The sequence below is a fragment of the Lemur catta genome, chromosome 3, assembly GCF_020740605.2.
Source record: "Lemur catta isolate mLemCat1 chromosome 3, mLemCat1.pri, whole genome shotgun sequence".
In the NCBI taxonomy this organism is placed as follows: domain Eukaryota; kingdom Metazoa; phylum Chordata; class Mammalia; order Primates; family Lemuridae; genus Lemur; species Lemur catta.
This window is the reverse complement of record NC_059130.1, coordinates 106,903,172-106,924,796: the sequence shown is the minus strand read 5'-3', so window position 1 is coordinate 106,924,796 and position 21,625 is coordinate 106,903,172. Positions and strand designations below refer to the sequence as shown.

At 47.4% G+C, this 21,625-nt stretch overlaps 2 protein-coding genes across 5 annotated transcripts in view; one reads left to right on the top strand and one right to left on the bottom strand.

The window, feature by feature from the left end:
* The first annotated feature begins 406 nt into the window (after nt 1-406).
* On the top strand, nt 407-7,572 carry XKR8 (XK related 8). Its single transcript, XM_045545795.1, has 3 exons — nt 407-792; nt 3,511-3,707; nt 5,989-7,572. The coding sequence occupies exons 1-3, from the start codon at nt 500-502 to the stop codon at nt 6,696-6,698; spliced, it is 1,200 nt and encodes a 399-aa protein (XP_045401751.1). The 5' UTR covers nt 407-499; the 3' UTR covers nt 6,699-7,572.
* Nucleotides 7,573-12,109: 4,537 nt separating this feature from the next.
* The window catches only part of EYA3 (EYA transcriptional coactivator and phosphatase 3), a 101,414-nt gene continuing 91,898 nt past the window's right edge, over nt 12,110-21,625 (bottom strand). For 3 of the 4 annotated variants that reach the window (XM_045545791.1, XM_045545792.1, XM_045545794.1), the window contains 2 exons: nt 18,666-18,766; nt 12,110-15,732 (listed from right to left, as the gene is read on the bottom strand). In XM_045545791.1, coding sequence (XP_045401747.1) covers nt 15,652-15,732; nt 18,666-18,766 — 182 coding nt within the window. In that variant the 3' untranslated portion in view covers nt 12,110-15,651. The other variant, XM_045545793.1, reaches the window with a different exon arrangement.

The window sequence follows — 21,625 nt, the reverse complement described above, 5'->3', positions numbered from 1 at the left end:
CCCACTCGGATTGTCGTTGAGAACTGAGCTGCCCCAAGATGCGTCCCGTTGGCTCATGGCACGAACGCGGTGCACGCAGTTTGCAAAGTCCCGCACTTTGGGGTCGGAACAGGCCTTTCCGTTTCGTTGTTTTGTTTTGCAACAATGCAAACGTGGGGGGCTGCTCCGGGCAGGGTCGCCTTCTTGGGCCTCCAGGCGCCTCAAATGTAAAACCAGGCGGTTCGAAGTCTGCTAAGCGAAGGGCGGCGCTCTGCGCGCCTAGCAGCCCTCGGGGCTCAGCTGGGCGGCGTCGGGGGATCCCTGGGATGGCGTCAGAGCCAGAGCCCGGGACCGGGGCGCCCGCGGGCCTCGCCCCTCCCCGGACAGGGCGGGACAGGGAAGTCCCGCCCAGCAGGCCGGGGCCCCGGGTCGCCCCCGCCTCCTTCCTGCCGCCGCGACCCCTGGCTGCCAGGGCGGGCGCGAGCCGCAGAAGGGAAGGAGGGGCAGAGGCCGGCGGGCCATGCCCTTGTCGCCCCGCGCCGCCCTCCTTCGGGACCTGGTCCTGGGCGTGCTGGGCACCGCCGCCTTCCTGGTCGACCTGGGTGCCGACCTGTGGGCCGCCTGCCAGTACGTGCTCGGCGGCCGCTACCTGTGGGCGGCGCTGGTGCTGGCGCTGCTGGCCCTCGCCTCGGTCGCGACGCAGCTCTTCAGCTGGCTCTGGCTGCGCGCCGACCCCGTCGGCTTGCACGGGCCGCAGCCCCCCGGTCGCTGCCTGGCGCTGCTGCATCTCCTGCAGCTGGGCTACCTGTACAGGTGAGCGCCCCGGGGGACGGGGGAGGGGACACGGAGCCCAGCACCTCGGGCAGTGGCCGTGGGACGCCTGACCTCGGAGGGGGGTGCGACCTACAGGTGAGCGTCCCGCCCTTCAGGGAAAGAACTCCGGCTGACAGCCCTCAGAGCTCAGGTAGCACCACCCTTCCTGGCACAGGTGAAGAAACTGAGGCCCAAACAAGAAGGGGAGGCGCATGGGATTCGGGGGCAGGCCTCTCTGGGATTCAGTCTGGCTCTGCCACCTGTGCCCTCATTTCTGAGTTTCTCTGAGCCTCAGTCTCCTCCTCTATAAAAAGTAGGTACTCACCTAGAGACAGGTGTGGCAGGCACCTGTTGTGAGGAGGGAGTGAAAGAGGAAGCGCCTCGCCCAGAGCGTGGTGTGTGGACTCTTCAACACCAGCTGTTCCCTTAGCTGTGGGCAGGGCCTTGGGCAAGTCACTGGCCTCTCCGGGGCTCAGTTTACTCATTGTTCCAGGGAGATGGTAACAGGGCCTACTTCAGTTTTACGAGTTTTAAATGAAATGGCACCTGTAAGTTGTCCTGGTACGGAGTAAGCGTTTGACAAATGTCAGCTAGCTTCAGGGTCACCAGGGGTACCCAGGGAGCTTCAGCAGCCCTGACCCCCACAGCAGCACTGTTCCCTCACAGCGGGCACCTCGCACCCTTCCCTGCCCCCTCATATTCTTCTCCCTGAACGTTTGCTTCCCACCCCCAGGCCAAGCAAGAGGGCGCAGAGGGGGCCTGAGCCATCTGTGTCCCTGCAGCCAGCCAGGGTGGGCGCATGCTGCGGCTCGGAAAATGTGTTGAATCGGGCTCCACAGAAACTGAAACCAAGGGGTCAGAGTCATGCGATGAAGTCAGGACATCTGGCAATCTGGGTGGGGTGGGAGCCAAGATCCACTGCGAATCCGTTTACAAATTCTTGCCAGATTTTGTCTTGACAAAGCTGCATGGAGTCCCCAGGGAGAGGAGCTTTGAATGTTGCAGTTTTGCCGGAGACTCTGTACAGACATCAAAAAAGAGCTGGGGGAAGGGGTCCGGCAGCACCATGCCCCACTCACTGCTGGAAGCTCTGGGAATCAGATGAAACTTGTGAGGACTGTGACTGTTCCCTGCTCAGGAGCCCCCTACCCTCCTATCTGGGAGCTAGGGGAGGTGTAGGGGGAGGAAGGAGAATGAATTTTTAGCTGCCCCCACCCTAACACATACACTTGAAGAAAACTATCAGCCTAGCCAATTCTAGCCCTGTCCTCTTAGATATAGCCCCCTTTCTGGGTGAACTATGGGCTTTGTGCCCCTCAGGCAAATTTTGATCTCTAAGAGATCCCCAGACCTCACCCTGCCTTTGCTTCCATCTCTGCCATGACTCTACCTGAAGATGATAGCACAACAAAACTCTTCATCAAGAGTTTTATTCATCCTCTTTCATGATATATGGAGGAGGCTGAGTCCATTTCGTGACACTTCTTCCCATAATATGAGTGGGGAGGATTGTGGGGAGGAGGGCCTCTGGGTTCTTGTGCTGCATGCCTGTGAAGGGAGATGGGGGTTAGGTAGAGGAGGAGGACAGAGTGGTTAGCCAAGGTTATTGCTGTTCATGGCAAATCTAATTAAATGACAGGAATCTTGTCATGGTAAAAAAAAAAAAAAAAAAGAAAGAAACCTGAGTGGGCATGAAGGGGCACTGCTAGATAGTCCTAGGCAGGCTTTGAGGAGCCCGAATCCGTAATCTCCTCCTGCATCGTCCCTTCCCCCCTCTCTGCTGAGCTTGAGTCACACAGACTGTACTGAGCCTTGGTTTTGAAAACAGGGTCTCTGTTCTCGCCTGTGACTGGGCTAGGCAGGGCCCCTGCCAGGGCACTCGGGGATCAGGGGCAAAGGCTCCTGCTGAGGGGGAGCCCCATCGGCCCTGCCTGCCTATCCCTTAGTGTTCTCAGGTCTGTCCAGGGGAGGGACAGGAAACGTCTGCTAAAGAGTTTGCAGTGAGTGAGTGGGCTTACTAATCCCAGTAGCCAGCTGAGCAGAGTTCTGGGTCGGGGAGGCCATGGTGCATCCTCCACTCCACACTCATGCCAGTGGGCCCCCCACGCCTGTCTGTCCAGCCTCTGGACTCACCTCTGCCCCACTCTCCGTTTCCACCCCGCTGAGCCAGCCTCTTAGGTGGGAGCCCCTGCTTCCGATCTAAGCCCTACAGCCCTCCCTCCCCTGCAGGCCAGGGTGCTCTTTCCAGAGCAGAGTCTGACCCTGTCTTGCCTCTGCCCAGAAGCTCTCGGTGGCTCCCTTTGCCCACGGGATCCCAGGGGATTCATGGGCTACTAAAAGTTGAGAACTACTGTCTCAGCCATCTTTATGGCATGCCTTTCATGCCAAACAGTTCTGGGTCTAAATCCTGATCCCACTGCTTATTAGCTTCTTGATCCTGTTTCCCCACCTGTAAAGTGGGGTTCCTCTGAGGAATCAACAGGACAAAGTTTGTGATGAGCTTGGGACAGTGCCTGGCCAGCAGGAGTAGAAGCTATACGTATCCCTGTCCTGCAGATGAGGAAATGAGTTCAGTAAGGTTAAGTCGCTCGCCCCAAGCCCCAGCGCATGGAAATGAGGAGCTTGGATTGGAGCCTGTCTGCCTCCACCAGGTGGGTGGGAGACCGAGGGCTTCACAGGACACTAACCTGCCCCCTGGGGCTCCGTGTGTGCTGCTAGGTGCGTGCAGGGGCTGCAGCAGGGGCTGCTGGCATGGCGGCAGGAAGCGCCCTCTGAGTTTGACTTGGCCTACGCCGACTTCCTCTCCCTGGACATCAGCATGTTGCGGCTCTTTGAGACCTTCTTGGAGGCGACGCCGCAGCTCACCCTGGTGCTGGCCATCATGCTGCAGAGTGGCCGGGCCGAGCCCTACCAATGTGAGTGATGGGCCAGCCCCGCTCTTACGGCTTGGGAAGTTTCCTTCGAATGTCAGAAGTGTTTTCTCTCTTTTATAAAGGCTGCTTGGAAAGTAGGAGAACGTGCTTAAGTCAGGGAGATCTGGCTTCAAATCTAAATCACTCTCTAGCTGTATGAGTTTGGACAGTGACCTGAGCATCAGTTTGTTCTCGTCTGAAAAGTGGACATAAATGCTCCTGCCGCATAGGATTGATGATGGAAGGATCAAGTGAGGTGATGCCTGGTACATAATGGCTCTTCATTGTAATTTTTACCATTTTGAAGACAATAGAGATGAAGCGTGTTGGGTGCCTCATACAGAATAGGCAGCTTCTTAGTCAAGAAACAGTTCAGTGAGCGCCTTCATGCACACAGGTTTCTATTGTGCATCTCTTCTGTGCCTGTCGCGGTGCCGGGGACACAGCAGTGAATGATGAGGGCGGCCCCTGGCCTGCAGGATGGTAGACTATAAAACAGGTGCTTACAGCATGGTGCGTGGAGAAACTGGAAAAGGGAGAGGCAGGTGGCAGAGCTGGGCAGGGCCGCACAAAGCAGAAGTTTGACAGTGAGGAAATCCGGGAGGGTTTTTGCCCACAAAAGGGAAGCGACTTGCCCAAGGTCACAGGCCCAGCCAGCGGCCAAGCTAGGACTCCAGCGCATGTCTGATTCAGGCTCTAGGGCTTCCCTTTTGCTTTCACTACCCCCCGCACACCCTGAGGCCCCCTGTTGTAAATGCCACAGCTCCCCAAGGAACCCAGTCCCCCCACTCACCTGTCATTTGCTGTGTGATCCGGGAGAGTCTTCCTCTCTCTGGCCTCAGTTTCCACGGCCGTGGAAGATGGGGTTGGACTCGGTCTCCAAGGCCCTTTCAGCTTGCTAGTCTGTAACGCTAATTGACAGAAAGGTAACAGCGGCCGTCCCAGTTGGGTTCTTGCTATTAGCCAGGCACCGTGGGAAGTGCTTGGAGTCCTCACTGCTCATGTTCACAGCAGCCCTGTGTGGATCGCTGCTATATTTATCTCCAGTTTTCACAAGAGGAAAGAGGTGCAGAAAGGCAAAGTGACTTGCCCTGGGTCACTCAGCACTCACCGGGCACGTGTTTTTGTCTGTTTGAGAGTGGGGGGTGTCTGGGACCAGGGCTAAGTGGAGACAGTTTACACCGTGTGAGTGGAGGTGGGGCAGGGAGACAGATTTTTCCCTACTTTTTATTTAGCAAACGTTTATTCAGCTGCTATTATGTACCATGTGCTTAGCTGCTTTCTACCCTCAAGGAGCTGGGGAATAAGGAAATAGGTAATTGCTATGTGATGAGACCCAGACAGAAGTGGGTGGCGTGTTACAGGAACACCTGATGCAGCCGAGTGGGTGGGCTGCAGTCAGGATGGGTGACGCTAGGGGCTACTGGAGCTGGGGCTTGCAGCTGGGGCTTGCTGAGGAGCAGTGGGCCTGGGAAGTGGGGCACGTGATCCTGGCTGAACAGCGTGGGCAAAGCCTGTCAAGGTCACAGCAGGCGGTGTGCCGGGCAAACTGGAAGAACATCGGGTTCCCAGTGCACGTCTGTGGAGTGAGTGCAGGGGAGGAAGCTTCGGGAGACATTCCAGTACTGCTTCCCCCTCCCTGGGGGTCCTCGTGCTTCTAGGTCAGGGTGGGCAGCCAGGAAGTGGGATAGGACCCCCGTCGTAAACTTCTGGATCTTGGAAAATCAAGACTAGGGGCCAGTTGGGGCAGGGGGCAGTGGGGAGACCTTCTGTCCACACCGCAGGGACGTCCCTCCTGGCCTGACGGCAGCTTCAGCCGAGGCCTCTTGCCATCCCGTGAGATTTCCCATCTCCCCTTTTGAAACTCAGAAAGGGGGAACTGGGACTGCTGATTTTCACACTCAGGAAAGGCTTGGGCTATTCCGGGAAGGGCAGGGTTATGGAGGCCTAGAAGATGCTCAGGGTGTGGCCAAGGCCCAGGGGTGCTGAATGATGGGTGACTCTTTATAAGTCACATGCACACCTACTCATCCTTGAAAATACCTCCACGCCAGCACCTGCACAGTAAGGCACAGTGGCGAAGGGCAGGGTGGTGTTTGAATCCCAGCTCTGCTTGTGGTTGTGTGAACTTAGTGAATGTTCTCCAGCTGCAGCTGTCCTTCAACAAACCGGGCTTCTCATTGCCTGCCTCAGGGAGCTGTGAGGGCCCCCGCGGTACCTGTGACCCCTGGGGGCTGCCACGCAGGCTGTGCAGAGCTCACTCGTTTCCTCTGGCTCTTTGCAGGGCTGAGCATCTGCACGTCCTTCGTGGGCATCTCGTGGGCGCTGCTGGACTACCACCGGGCCTTGCGCACCTGCCTGCCCTCCAAGCACCTCCTGGGCCTGGGCTCCTCCGTGATCTACTTCCTGTGGAACCTGCTGCTGCTGTGGCCCCGAGTCCTGGCTGTGGCCCTGTTCTCAGCCGTCTTCCCCCGCTACGTGGCCCTGCACTTCCTGGGCCTGTGGCTGGTGCTGCTGCTCTGGGTCTGGCTTCAGGGCACAGACTTCATGCCGGACGCTGGCTCCGAGTGGCTGTACCGGGCGACGGTGGCCACAATCCTCTATTTCTCCTGGTTCAATGTGGCTGAGGGCCACACCCGAGGCCGGGCCACCATCCACCTGGCGTTCCTCCTGAGTGACAGCACTCTCCTGGTGGCCACCGGGATGACTCAGAGCACCTGGCTGCCCAGTGGGGCCCCACTGCAGACGTGGCTGCCTGTGGCGGGCGTCTGCTTCCTTCTGGGTCTGGCTTTGCGGCTGGCCTACTACCGCTGGCTGCACCCCAGCTGCCGCTGGGAGCCCGACCGGGTGGACGGGGCGCGGAGTCTCCTTTCCCCGGAGGGGAGTCAGCTGCCTCAGAACAGGCGCGCGGCCCAGTTAGCTCACACCTTTTTCCCCAAGGCCAAGGATGCGGCTGCTTCGCCAGCGAAGGGAGAGGTGAACGGGGTCGTTTGAGGCAGGGTCTGACCCAGCGAGGGGAGAGGCACAGTGAGTCTGCCGGTAGAAGGCAGGAGATAAGCTAATTATGCTGCCGTGGGCCTGATCCACTCACCGGCAGTGGATGCCTGCTCCACCAGGCACGGCAGAGCAAGGCAGAGGCCTCCTTCCAGGCATCCACAGTGTGACCAAGATGATAGGGGCTGGGTCCTGGAGGGTCAGAGGCCCCAGTTATGTACAGGACACTTTGGGAGGAAAGAAGAGAGCCCTCTTCTCTCCCTGTCCCCCACCAGTATAGCGGGTGAGCCAAAGCTTCTGCTGTGGGTATTCGCACCTCCCGGCCACCTCTAAAATAATTGGTAGAGGTGCTGTCCCACCCCTTAAGGACCCAGGGGCTCCAGGGGGCTGTTCTCTAGAATTCTTCCTCCCCTGCCCCGTCACATTCATTCAATTCATTCAACAAATGTTTACTGAGAGCATTTTATGTGCCAGGAATAACATCCTGCCCTTGGAACCTGGAACAAGCTCAGCTGCCACCCTAGCTTCATCCCCTACGTGCTCCAGCCAGTCCTGGGTTGGATCTCAAGGGCTGGAAGCCAGGGAAGCGTAGCTCTGGGTGGCCCGTCAGCCCCTGCAGGGTCTCGGTGCAGCTGGCACAGCCCCCGCTCCTGTTCTCCAGGGGCCACCATTCAGCCAGATGCCTCGTGAACCTGTGGTCTGGGCCATAGGCAGCCCACGGAGTATTTTTATTCTTTAGCCAGCGTACCTCCTACCTCAGAGTCTGTGTGAGAGGAAGATGTGTGTGCATATGTGTCTCTGCAAGGAGAGACACATGTTGTTTTTGTTTAACAGTATTATTATGTTATTATTAAAACCTCATGAAATCCTTTAACCTAGTCTGTGTCATTAAACAAAATCTCCTGGAGTTCAAAGCCTCCTGGAAAGGAGTCCGGGACATGAAGTCCACCCCAAAATCGGTAAAGGCCCCCAGGACAGAGAAAAAGAGCTGGCTTAGATGGGACTTCTCAGCTTTGCTTCCCAGGTTTCAGGAACTGGTGGGCCAGCTCAGGGTTGATTGCTCAGCTGGGGATCAGAACTCAACTCTGGGCTGACTCTAGTGCACGCTCTTAACTACCAGCTCTGGTCCAGGCCCGGCAGGAGTAGCCACATATACCTTAGTACTAGGAAGTGACTATGAGAGCCCAGGTGAAGACAGGTCTTTATGCTGGGAGCCCTGAGAGGCTAAGTGACAAAGTGACTTATGGGACACGGGCGATAGTGCTAGGGAAGTGGAATCTTATTGCTGTTCTGGGAGGTCTGTGGTTTGGAGAAACAAGGAACAGGAAAAGGTCACTGGACACAGAGAAGAAAAGGTTCCAATGAGTCACCCGTGTGATGGGATCCGGGATAGTCTCAGGTCTGTTATTCATTTATTCTAGTGGAGACACAATAAATAGGTTTAGGTAAAACGTTTGGTACACCAGATAGTGTTAAGTGCTAAAAAAAACCAAAAAAAACCCAAAAACATAACCCAGGGAAGTGGATAGGGGGTACTTGTGTGTTGGGGGTGGGAGTTATGAGTTTATATAGAATGGCCGAGGAAAGCCTCCCTGAGAAATTGATAAGCCCTAAAGGAAAGGGACAGAGGGAGTCCTGTCAGCGGTGACTGTGATGTGGCCTATAAATGTCAAGAAGGAGCAGAGTCCAGAGTCACTGGTGGCTTGAACTATTGTGAGGAAAGGAAATTTTTTTTAAATTTCAGAATATTATGGGGATATAAACATTTTGGTTATATAATTTGCTTTTGTATAGTGTGAGTTGAAGTTATGAATTTGTCCATCACCCAGATAGTGTGCATTGTACCCATTAGGTGTGAATTTACCCATCCATTCGTCCCCCCTCCTGCCTGCTTGATTTCCGTTAAGTTTTCTGTACGTGCATGTGTCGATCCATTAGTTCCAATTTAGTAGTGAGCGCATGTGGTGTTTGTTCTTCCATTCTTGCCATACTTCATTTAGAATGGTCTCCAGTTCATCCAGGTTGTTACAAAAGGTATCAGTTCACCGTTTTTTTATGGCTGAGTAATACTCCATGGTATACATACACCACATTTTATTTATCCACTCATGTATTAATGGACACTTGAGTTGTCTCCACATCTTTGCAATTGTGAATTGTGCTGCTATGAACATTTGAGTGCAAGCGTTTTTTTTTTTTTTTATAAAGTGTCTTTTTTTCCTTTGGGTAAATAGCCAGTAGTGGGATTGATTGCTGGATCAAATGGTAGGTCTACTTTTAGTTCTTGGAGGTATCTCTCCATACTACTTTCCATAGGATGTGTACTAGTCTGCAGTCCCACCAGCAGTGTGTAAGTGTTCTCTCTGCATCCATGCAGACATCTGTTGTTTTGGGACTTTTTGATAAAAGCCATTCTCACTGGAGTTAGGTGATATTTCACTGTGGTTTTGATTTGTACTTCCCTGATGATTAGAGATGTCGAGCATCTTTTCATGTGTTTGTTGGCCATTAGTCTATCTTCTTTTGAGAAGTTTCTGTTCTTACCTTTTCCCCATGTGATGTTTTCTTGCTGATTTGCTTGAGTTCTTTGCAGATTCTAGGATGTATAGCATGCAAATATTTTCTCCCATTCTGTAGGTTGTCTGTTCACTCTATTGATTTGTTTCCTTGGCTGTGCAGAAGCTTTTAAATTTAATCGGGTCCTATTTATTTATTTTTGTTGTTGCTGTGGGGCCTTTGGGGCCTTCTGCATAAATTCTTTGCCCAGGTCAATAGCTATACAAGTTTTTCCAACCTCTTCTGATCCTTTCAATAGATGCAGAAAAAGCTTTTGACAAAATTCAGCACTCTTTTATGATAAGACCTCTGTTCTGGGAGGTCTGTGGTTTGGAGAAACAAGGAACAGGAAAAGGTCACTGGACAGAGAAGAAAAGGTTCCAATGAGTCACCCGTGTGATGGAATCTGGGATAGTCTCAGGTCTGTTATTCATTTATTCTAGTGGAGACACAATAAACAGGCATCAATGGAACATACCTCAACATACCTCAATCACTTCAGAAGTGTCACCACTTCTGTTCAGCATTGTACTGGAACTCCTAGCCAGAGAAGTCAGGCAAGAGAAAGAAACCAACGGTATCCAAATGGAGAAAGAAGAGGTCAAACTGTAACTCTTTGCTGATGATATGATCTTATTATCTAGAAAACCCCAAAGATTCTGTCAAGAAACTCCTGGTATTGATAAATTTAGCAAAGTCTCCAGTTACAAAATCAATGTACACAAATCAGTAACATTCCTATACACCAGCAATAGTCAAGCTGAGAATCAAATAAAAGACTCAGTATCTTTCACAATAGCAAAAAAGAAAAGAAAATACCTAGGAATATATTTGACCAAGGAGGTGAAAGACCTACAGGGAGAACTACAAAACGCTGAGAAAGGAAACTGCAGAGAATATGAACAAATGGAAAAACATATCATGCCCATGGATTGGCAGAATCAACGTTGTTAAAATGTCTATACTACCCAAAGAGGGAAGGAATGTCGCAAATGGCTTTCCACGGAGTGAAGGACTTTTCGTGCTCTAGTGACCTGGAGCTAAGGATGACCTAGAGATGAAGGATGGGGGCAGGGAGACGCTCTGGGAAGACGATGCTGGTGATTTTGACATGGCATGTTATAGGCAGAACTGCAGATCATCCAATCTAGTGGCTTCCAGACTTTTGAGTATCATGGACTGGTAAAATGGCTAACGTGGTTGCCAGTTTAAACAAAAGAAATCATTAAAAATTGTCACCATTGGCTGGGCTCATGCCCGTAATCCCAGCACTTTGGGAGGCTGAGGTGGGAGGATCACTTGAGCCCAGGAGTTTGAGGTTGTAGTGAGTTATGATGACATCACTGCATTCTAGCCCAGGCAACAGAGTGAGACCCTGTCTCAAAAAAACAAACTCCCACCCCCAAACAACAAAAACACAAAATAAAAAAACCCCAGAACTATCACCATCTATTATCTTCATCTCATAAAAGGATATGACAATCTCAGAACAAAGGACCAATTATTTAATTGAATACATTTAAACATACACACACAATTGAAATCATTATCATTTCTTCTCAATTCATAGAGAATACCAATACCAGCAAGGGCTGGCTTAGCCCTTAGAAATCGCTGGGCTTAGTGCCCAACCTTGTCTTGGACATTGGTGTTTAGGGTGTCACCAAACTTATTCTTATCATACGTGAAGAGTACGGTGAGGGGAGATGCCATATATGCACAAAAAGAAGACCCAGTTTTTTAGGCAATTCCCCATTTTTCCTGAGAAAAATCCAAAAAGATGTAGTTCTAACTTTATTTTTGGTGAAGCTCTCATCTAATACTCTCTATATAAAATGGCCAAATGATGGTAATATGTATGCAATTAAATCCAAACAATGTGTATAGTGTACCACTTAAAAAGCTGCAGAATCTAGCAGTTGATTTGTATATATTTTTAAAGTTTAAGAATTCATCAACTTAAAAAAGATGACAGTGACATTACTTGCAACTAGAAATTCCCCTTGAACGTTCTAAGAATTTTTTTAAATTACAAGAAACTTGTTTTTAAAAAATAAAAAACTTCATAAATTGCTAATTTCTACCTGCTACCAAAGGATTTGTATGAGAAATCGACATGTTATATTACTTGTAGGTGGGAGATGGAGATGTTTATCAACTCCTTGGGCTTGAAAATCAGTGCCTTTAATATCTGTGCTTATAAACTGAGTAAGGATATACCAACTAATAGATTTGCTTCAACTATGGTGTCATTCAAAATCTGCACCTAATGAGGAAAAATACATGTTGTAGTCTAACATGTATGGTACTTGGAAGTTAGAACTGAATTCTAATTTTCTTCATTGGACTAAAAGGCAGAAAGCCTTTTTGACTGTTTTCCAGGCCAGTGGGGGACAGCCAGACCCAAACTGGGAGAAATGAAATGAGAAAAAGTAGTTGATATAACATGAAATCAGGCCAAATCAAACAAGGTTTGATACCAGTTTGTCAGTTTTATTGCTTTTGTGGTTTAAGCTCAGCACAGCAAGGTATTATTTCTCTTTGGTAATTAAATTCCAGCACATTTGACAGCAAATGAAATTTCTTATCGTTCCAGTTCTAAACTTTACAAAACAATTTTTGAAACAATTAAGAAATAAATGCTCTCTTGCAAATTATTTAAAAATATTAATTTTTCCATGTGTATTTGTACCAAATGGTTAATTTTTAAAAACTTTTTTGGTGAAATGACCCAGTTATTGAAAGGGTGACCTCTTTCTAATGAACTCTTCAGAAACCCTATGAAGCCCTAATTAGGCTCCTACACAGCCGGCAATTGGGCTTATCCTACTCAGAAAACACACAAGAGCAAACTGTATAGAAAATAAAAACTTTATTTTTTTCAAGTTTATAAGATAGTTCCCAATACATATAACATCATGGTCAAGGATTCTACAGCCACGAATGCCCGCAGTCACATAAATATACCTAATCCAATCAATGCCTTTTCCTGCTAAAAGAGGCATCTGAAGTCCAGAGGGAGAGTCGTGTTTTGAGTAGAAGTCGTCCTCAACCGGATGGCTCCCGTCAGTGCAGCAGGAACTAGCCAAGGAGCCTTGCTTTCTGGAGCTGTCTGACTCAGAGGAGAGGAAGGGACAGCCTGCTGATTGGGGCTGAAGCAGAACTAGATTTTCTCTCTTGTGGTTTAAGATATTTTAGAATCTCAGAATTCAGATTTGGCTTCTTTAGTGTGGTATCTGGGGAGTTCTAACTTTTGGATGAAAAAGGAAACTAATTTAGTGGTAAGAAATAGAAGCTTGCTTAAGAGGGGCCCTCACTGCCCCCCTGAGGAGGAGTGAGCAGTGAGAAGAAGGCTCACCACGCCTTGGCCCGGACCACTGCTCTCCCAAGGAAGAGGGAGACGGACACGGCTCTGCCCCTGTACTCTTCTCCCCGTTGGCTCAGTGGCACTGACACCCATTCAAGCTAGTGGACATCTAGAAGCTCCATATGCTGCAGCTGGAGTTTGCCAATCAGATCTATCGGAGCTTTAAAGCTGAGTTTGTGTAAACTGCGAACAAGCTGTGGCACAAGTCTCTTGGGACACTAGCTTTGCCCACCCTCCCCCCAACCTGCAGAGCAGAAGACAGGAACACCCCAAATCAAACAAAAGCCCAAATGGGCATCTAAATCTGGAGCAGGTGTCCATTCTCCTGGACACAACCAGCTGCCCCAGGGGCACTGGACAGGGTGATGCTAAGGCACAGTCAGTTTTACATTCCAAAGTCAAGACTCCTCTTAAATCCAGGACATACCTGACGACTCCAGCTCTGCTGCTAGAGACAGCCCTCACCATGAAATGTGCAGACCCATCTCAGAGAACCCAGGTGCCCTGCCGGGAAGGATTCAGCATCTGGCTAGTTTCATGGGGGGCTCTTTCTAGCAAAGAGGGCTTCCCCCTTGATGAAAGGACCCACAGTACCCTTTGGCCCTCAGCTTCCAACAGCTCTTGATGCTACCCACTTACTGTTTCTAGATTTTTGTGCTGGGGAGGAGGAAAAGACAGGGTAAGTAAGAAGAGCAATGTGTTTCCTGGACAATTTAATTTGGCAAAGATGAGCCAAAAAGCTCCTATTTTCTGTTTGTCCTCTAAATGAGGATGGTAGGAACCAGAAAGCAGTAGATTGCTCTGCTCAGAGAGCCTCCTTACTTCTCTTGGCCAAGTTCAAGTTCCTTTCGGAAAGAGCTAAGCTGGGAAGTCAGGGAAAGAAGAAAAAGTCCATTGATAAAAGAGTCCAAGTCCTAGTCTAAGAGTTAAAGAGCTCCCACAGGATGGGGAGAGGGAAGTATTTGTGTGTACTTACATGGGGTACCACTCCACAGCCTCACAAACCCAAAGCACCAACAGGGTGGCCTTTGTCCAGGACAGGAAACCAACAGCTATATTGGCAATAGGGGGGAGGGCCTGACGCCTGAAAGTAAAACCCAGAGCTTTTTAAGATCAGCCATCAAGTGAGGCAAAGCAGCATCGGGGCAATATGCGGAATACAGACCAAGGCAAGGTCTACCTCGAGACTCCACCTCCCGCCCCCCACCCCCACAGGAAGCAAGGCCAAAGAGGCAGCTAAGTAATGGAGCACTGCCTTCAGCTACTCTCCAAAAACTCCCTAACACTGCGAGTCATGAAGCACTTTTCAATGAGTTCTGAAGGACTGTGTATTCCAGCCTATCTCTGTTGCCATCTAGGTGACCTGGCACTGGAAGTCTTGTTGTTCTGTGCTGTAACATTTCTGAAAATAGGTAGGCAGAGTCTCTGGGCACAAGTGATCGTAGCTGGGCTTGTTCAAGGATGCCTCCTGAGGATCAAGCCTGCATTGCTCTCTGTGCAGCCTGGGAGAGGCTGAACTTCTTCAGCTCTAGGGAGGTTTATCCTGCCTTAGGAGATGCCCAGGTCTTGGAGGGATGGGGCACCCAACAAACATTGGGCTGGAAGGCTGTGACTAGTGCCTGGGTACCCACCAATCTGCCCAGATGCTTTTTTTGAGATGCCCTGTATTTGGCCCAGGATTAGGTTTTCAGACATGAAGCAAACGATCCAGCACTCTCATTTAAATCAGGAAAAGTCTTTCTGGGCTTCTGGTTTCCCACTTTAAAATGGGATTTGAGAGGCAAGGTGTTCCATGAGAGACTGGGCTTTAATTACAGCAATCTTCTCTTTTCAGGCAGAGATCTGGGTAAATATTATGCCTAGGACACCCTTCATATGGCTTAAGGGCTCCCTCAAAGGAGGCCAAATACACTGGTAATTCTGGCTAAACTGTAGTTAGAAGCCGGTTTTTAGACTTGATTTGACCTCTTGGGTCCAACACCCAGAGACTGGCCAGAGCCTGGAGGTGGATATGAGCATGACTAAGAAGGAAGAGGCTGCAGGGGTGAGCATTTCACGGGTGAAGGGTGCTTCTCTGCAGGAGGAATAAGTGGAAGCTTTCTGTCTCAAGAGCTAAAGAAGCTGAAATTCCTAAGAAGTCTTAGCCCCTTCTCTCTAGTTTGGAGGCTAAGCCTCTGGGGACACAGTCTTTGACTAAGAAGTCAAGCTGAAGGCTTAGAATTTACTGTCTAAGAAAAGGAGTCTCTGGGGTTGTGCCATTTGGCTAAAGGGGAAGAAGGATTGCAAAGGGGACTAAGAGTTCTAGGATGGGAAATGCCAAAGTTTAAAGTTGCTCAGTGTCCGGTGCCCCCATAGTTCAGCAAACTAGAAGATGGAAGAACAGGGAAGGAACCATCCCAGAGAGCAGACCACTGCAGCAGCTGAAGAGGCACTACTGCCACAGAGAGGTATTTTAGATATTTCAATTACTATTTTCAAGGAAACTTTACACATCCCTTTCTTGATAGAAAAAGGAGGGAAAACCTGCTTCAGAGACCAGGCCCTTAACCTACAAAAATAACATACACGTTCACCTGGAAATAAGTTCTACAGCTATGGAGATTCTAGACTGCAAGAGATGTTATTATAAAATCTGCTGCATTTATCCCATCACCACAAGTTAATAGCAGTTCTCAATCTGGTCATGGACTAAGAGTGCAACTCTGCCCCAAGAATTGCCTTTTTCTTTTTCTTCATTTTTTGAAACAACAACAACAAAACAAAACACAGAAGAATTAAAAGCACTGTAGCTGCAGTGAGTCTATTGTTCTCTCTATCCAACTGTCTCCTGCTTCTGTACGAGGAGGAACATGGGGGCTACGGCTCACTCTTGGCAAAAACTGCAGCTCTTGGTTCTGATTGTGTTCTCGCCAGCGTTCGATGGAGAAAGACAGAGAGAGAGGGAGAGAGAGAGAAAGATCCCAGTTGGTTCCAGTCTCTAGCTCCCTTGAGGAGTGAAAAGTTCACAGGGTAGGCTCCTTATTCCAGTTCTTAGAGAAAATCAAGCTCCAAAGCCTGGTGAAGAGACACTAGGTCCCCGTGGTTTGTGATCCTCCAGAAAGGCATGTTGTGCTGGAAGAGAGACGGAATAGCTGGTTAATCCGATTTCTTTTGGGAACTTATATTTATCCCTACCCTTTCCCCCACAGGGTTACCACATACCTTAGGGAGAAGTCTATCTACTCTGGCCCACCTCATATGGCTGTTGTACATTATAGGATACTTTATAAATGTGAGAGGTTGTTATTAGGTTTCAGTGGTAGCTTTGTGCTTTTACGAGAGATATACCTGTTTTAGCTTTTATATATAGGGTCTTCAGGATCAAATAAAATGGCCCAGGTGAAAAATTAGTATTGATGTAAGATTACATTGTCTTACAGATGGTCAATTCATTCAGTTTCAGAGCCACAAGGCCCAAATCTTGCCCATATCCAAGATGTAGAACACACAGATCTGGGAAATGATAATCCCATTATATTATTTGATCAGCATTGTGTCCAGAATACTACGTGCTATTCTGAAAGCCACTTTTTTTTTTTTTTTTTTTTAAAGAGATAGGGTCTCAGAGCCAGGTGCAGTGGCTCATGCCTGTAATCCCAGTACTCTAGGAAGCTGAGGTGGGAGGATTGCTTGAGGCCAGGAGCTCGAGACCAGCCTGGGCAACACAGTGAGACTCCATCTCTACAAAAAATGGAAAAAAACTTAGCTGGGTATAGTGGCTTGTACCTGTAGTCCCAGTGACTCAGAAGGCTGAGACCCTGAGTCCAGAAGTTGAGGCTGGAGTGAGCTATGATGGCACCATTGCATTCTAGCCTAGGTGACAGGATGAGATACTTTTTTTTTTTTTGAGACAGGGTCTCCTGGGCTCAAGTGATCCTCCTGCCTCAGCCTTCCGAGTATCTGGGGCTACAGGTGTCAGCCACTGTGCCTAGGCTAATTAAAAAATTTGTTTTGGCCGGGCACGGTGGCTCACGCCTGTAATCCTAGCACTCTGGGAGGCCGAGGCGGGTGGATCGCTCGAGGTCAGGAGTTCGAGACCAGCCTGAGCAAGAGAGAGACCCCGTCTCTACCAAAAATAGAAATAAATTATATGGCCAACTAAAAATATATATAGAAAAAATTAGCCGGGCATGGTGGCCCATGTCTGTAGTCCCAGCTACTCGGAAGGCGGAGGCAGAAGGATCGCTTGAGCCCAGGAGTTTGAGGTTGCTGTGAGCTAGGATGACGCCACGGCACTCACTGTAGCCTGGGCAACAGAGTGAGACTCTGTCTCAAAAAAAAAAAAAAAAAATTTGTTTTTACCCAGCACTTTGTATAATGGAAATGTATAAGAAAAAAAATTTTTTTTTAGAGAAGGTCTTGCTATATTGCCCAGGCTGGTCTTTAATTCCTGGGCTTAAGTGGTCCTTCTGCCTCAGCTTCCCGAGTAGCTGAGATTATAGGCACGAGCCACCATGCCCAATTTGGGAAGCCATGGTTTAAAGGAGGGCTTTGATAAACCTAAGTGTTGGAAACCATGTTCTATGTAGCTGAAGGAGACTGGCTTTACTGACTGTCTTGTTCAAAGTGGTTCAAAGTTACTCAGAACACTGAGGTCCTAGAACACAATTATTTTGCCATGTATCCTAGTTTTTTTTCCGATTGAGCTGCTCATTCATAATACTTAAAAGACTATTAATATACAAAAGAGGAAGCAGACTTGTTAGGTTATGCTCAGGAGTGCCAGATGAGGACCATTAAGTCAAAGTTAGAGAGAGACATTTTTGTTCACTGGAAGGAGGAACACCCTAACAGCATGGTTGACCCCACTGTGGAAAAGGCTACCTGGGAATCAGTGTCCTCATCCTCGGGTATTTCCAAGCAAGGACTGGAAAGTCTTCTGCAGTGAGGCTGAAGAAAAGATCCCTCACAGGGTGGAGGCTAAACTGGATCAAGTGCTAAGGCATTTTCCAGTGGGTGTATTCCACTGTAGATGATTACAGACACCAGCTTACAGACACACCAACTCTGCTAATGACTTAAGTTGTTATTTCTCTCCCCATGCCCTTCAGATCGAGAAGCACTGATGCCTACACCCATTAGTGTCTTTCCCCAAAGAGGGCAATGAGAAGCACTTGAAAATCAAAGCTTCAGTGATAACATATGTGGAAAAAACAATGTTCCTTGAATTGCTACATAAAGCAGCAAATGAAAACATAATGAATAATAATGCCAACTTATTACCAATCTCATAGTTTATTACAGTTGCAGAGGTTTCTATGTTAACTGGGTGAAGAATACCAGGGAAGTTGATCCTAGTTGGCAACCCAATGCCTTCAAATCTAAGAAATCAAGTTGCTGGAAGAAAATAAACTGAGGTATCAAGGGAAAGAACTTCTATAGATTCATTTAGTAAATGAGGAAACTCAAAGAAGATAACTAAATTGTCCAAAGTCACACAGCTATTAAACAGATGGGATTTTAGATTCTACAACCAAGACTCTTTCATCTACTATCTCCTTTATTAAGAAAGAATGGCCTGGAGTTGGGACCTGGATAGTGAAGAGTTTAACATCATAACAATCTTTCCAGGGCTCAAAAACAGAAAGGACTTTCTCTACAGAAAACTACTTGATTGTACTGGTTTTTTGTTTGTTTATGACAATCTGAAGCCTGAAAAAGTCAGAATGATTTGCCTTTTTGCAGTCCAGTCTGATGTTCTTGAGAAGGCATTGCATTCTAAGATGAAGATGGGGCCCATCTCAGGTTTAATGCTGGGGGTCCCTGTAGCAGGCCTCAAAGGTCTTAAGATTCTTGAGTGGCAGGGAGGAGGGGGAAGGGAAGGATTTAATAACTTACAGGGAAAACTCCATTTGGGGAAAAAATGGCCCTCTTTTTTTTTTTTTTTAAAGAAAAGTGGGAGAGGAAGTGAAGGAAGGGAAAACAGTAAAAATGTACAATAGCTTCCTAAGATTTTGTAGTTTTTACCATTTTTCTAATTGTACAATTTTCTTTATAATGGTTACCTGTTTGGCTGCAATTTCTTCATCTCGTCCATCTCCAATCACTACATATGTGACTTTCTTTCCAAACCTTGACACAATTCTCTCAAAGCAGCTCTCCTTACCTGATGAGAAAAATAAATTTCCTATAAGGATATACTCTTTTTTTCCAAAACCAAAGAAAAGGGCTGCTACTAGAGTTACCTGCCTGTGCTTAGGTGGACTACGTGGCAGCCTATATATATAGTTTGCTTGGTAGGATGTAGGGGTGGGAGTTAGAGATCTAGTAGACCCCTCTACCCAAAGAATGTGAAATCAAATCGTGCCATTGAAACAACAACTCATTTTAACCTACACATTGAGGGTGAAGTCTCTAAGTTCTTAAGTGTGAGGAAATTTCTATAAATGGGAGACTAAAGAGTCTTGTCTATGTTGAGGGCTATGAATACCACACCTCTCTCTTCTACCTCTCCTGTACTTTACAGCTTACAAAGTACTTATCAATTTATTCATTTAGTTCTCAAAATAATCTAGTGAGATGAGTACTTGTCCCTATTTTATAGATAGATGTCAATGGGACTCACAGGTTTAGTGACTTGCTCCCAGATCACAAACAAGCGAGTAGCTAGAATTTGGACTTGGAGGGGTCCCTGGCTCCAAATCCAAGCTCTTGCCACTGTGCCACAATTTTTGAAAATTAATTTTTGAGGGGAAATGTTTTAGGGTAGGAAAGGCAAGCGGAAGCATGAGGCCCTAATTTTTTGGTAGAAATAAGTAACAGACAAAGAGCCATTTTCATCCAATTCTTCATTTTTCAAAAACAGTCCTGAGCACCGGCCTTGTGTCTTTCAGTGGAGGAGGAGCCCCAGAGCAGAACTGAGAAAAGTGACCAATAAATACGGCAACAATATTTGTTATATCCAGAATTCCCTCACTTACTATACTTTGTAGTTGTAACCAAGACATTGCATCACTGAAACTGACCTTGGGAAATGGGTGACTTAAATCCATTGCAGTTCTGAGAAACATGCCAGTGTAACAAAATTCAAATCCCATATGCAACCAACACCTAAAGCATGCACAGATGATAATGCTGTGGGAAAGACTCTTTATGTGCATAAATAAAGGAAATTATATCTCTTGTTCTTTCTTCACCATCTCTTATACTTTATTTCCCTGTTTCTGCCACCTTCTTCAGTTAAGCAAGGTCCTAACTTTGGCTTCCTTCTTCATCCTGCTCCATTAACCTTCTCAGTCCTTCTTCTTGCTAGATCCAGTGACTTAGTACCAGGGTTCCTGTGTTAGTATGATAAAGGTGTCTCTTCCTCAAGACACTTGACTGCCATCTGCTGGAAAGTTGCAACAAATATACAAATACACAAATCTAAGATGACTATAACATAATTGATAAGAACTTATACCTCCATACTTAGAAGTCCTGCTTGGCACATCTGAGCAAGTGTAAATCTTGACATCCATAGCCCAAGTGGCACCTCAAAGCAGATGGACTAGTCACCTGGACCAGACACTAGTGCACTCTGGGTTCAGTCTCCCACTTATAATACAAGGCTTGGCTTAGGTGCCCTTAGGTCCCTTTTAGTATTAACACTTTACAATAGCATTGTCATACCTTACATTCATATGAAGCATTCGATCAATGTTTGCTGAGTTAACATATATTAACCTCACAAATGATTCAATGGAGGACTATAGTCCATATCTTAAGCCCCACAATTCAAACATTAAATAATTCAACTAATAATGAATTCTTATGTTCAAGGTGTTGAAGAATTTTGTCTAATTCCAACCATTACAGCCTTACAAACTAAGCCAACCTCCACCAGACCCACAGTCTAATATGATCTGTCTATAGAAAAAAAACTCATTAAGTGAGTCAGATTTTAGACTTTCTCCTAAGACTCAACAAAGGGAACACCTCATATTTAGAAGACAAGGACACAGAGGTATTTTTATTATCCTGGCATGCAGTAATCAAGGATGGAATACACTCTGCAATGTCTCCTCTGAAAGAATTAAGAGACAAAGAGAGTTATTAACAGCTCAAAGTAAAGATTAGCTACATGAAAAAATGACTCCAATCCAATTGGTAAAATACTTCCATTTAGAGTCTCAAAACAATCTTGGACATGCGTGTTCCCCTTCAGAAGGATGAGGCCAATGACAAGGCAGTTTACCAAACGTCAAGTCATTGAAGCTGGTGAACTGTAAGATCAGCCAAGCCTTTGGAGAACATTGGTTCCTGGGTTTCCTCTATCAAAAATACTTCAGACATTTTCAGAAGTGATTCTGAGAATTCTCTTTAATGGCCAAAACCAAAGAGTGGCCATTAAGAGAACCACACTTTGAAATCATTTCAGAGGAACTGAAAAAATATTTCCTCTCCTTGCTCCCATTTTACAGTTCTGTGAAGGAAAGCCTTGAGCCTCCCACTGTGGTTACCATGGCACCAGATCCCACTGCAGCTTCACAAATTAGCTCCGGATGAACTGAGACTGAGGAAAACCACCAAATAAGCACACTTACTGTCAGAGGGAATGAAATCACTTCCATTAGATTGATGAGCCTGTGCTGCCAGGACTCGGTATAATGAGGACTACAGAACATCTACCTTGCAGGTGTGGAGGCTCAGTGAGTGTTCTGAGTTCTTATGACATGACATAATAAAGCAGTGACAGCAGCAATATTCAAAGGGAGTGTTCATATATGTTCACTCCAACTCAATCTCTTGTAAATGAAATAATTCAACCATAAAATAATAGGGAGAATAAAAAAAACCCATAGATGCCTGTATAACCACCTAAAAATAAGTTATTATAGATTTACTTGAAATTTCCTAAATACTCCTAAAAATGTGAACATTTTAAACCTTAATATAAATGTTACATGCTGTACATTTATCTGTGATGTATTTTTGTGTTCAACATTGTTTTTTATATTAATCTTTATGAGTAGATGTAATTTTA

Bases quoted from the DNA above. Each gene is read 5' to 3' on its own strand.
- XKR8 (XM_045545795.1), top strand. From the start codon at position 500: ATGCCCTTGTCGCCCCGCGCCGCCCTCCTTCGGGACCTGGTCCTGGGC. The intron at 793-3,510 runs GTGAGCGCCCCG...GTGTGCTGCTAG, and splicing joins CAGCTGGGCTACCTGTACAG to GTGCGTGCAGGGGCTGCAGC. The intron at 3,708-5,988 runs GTGAGTGATGGG...GGCTCTTTGCAG, and splicing joins CCGGGCCGAGCCCTACCAAT to GGCTGAGCATCTGCACGTCC.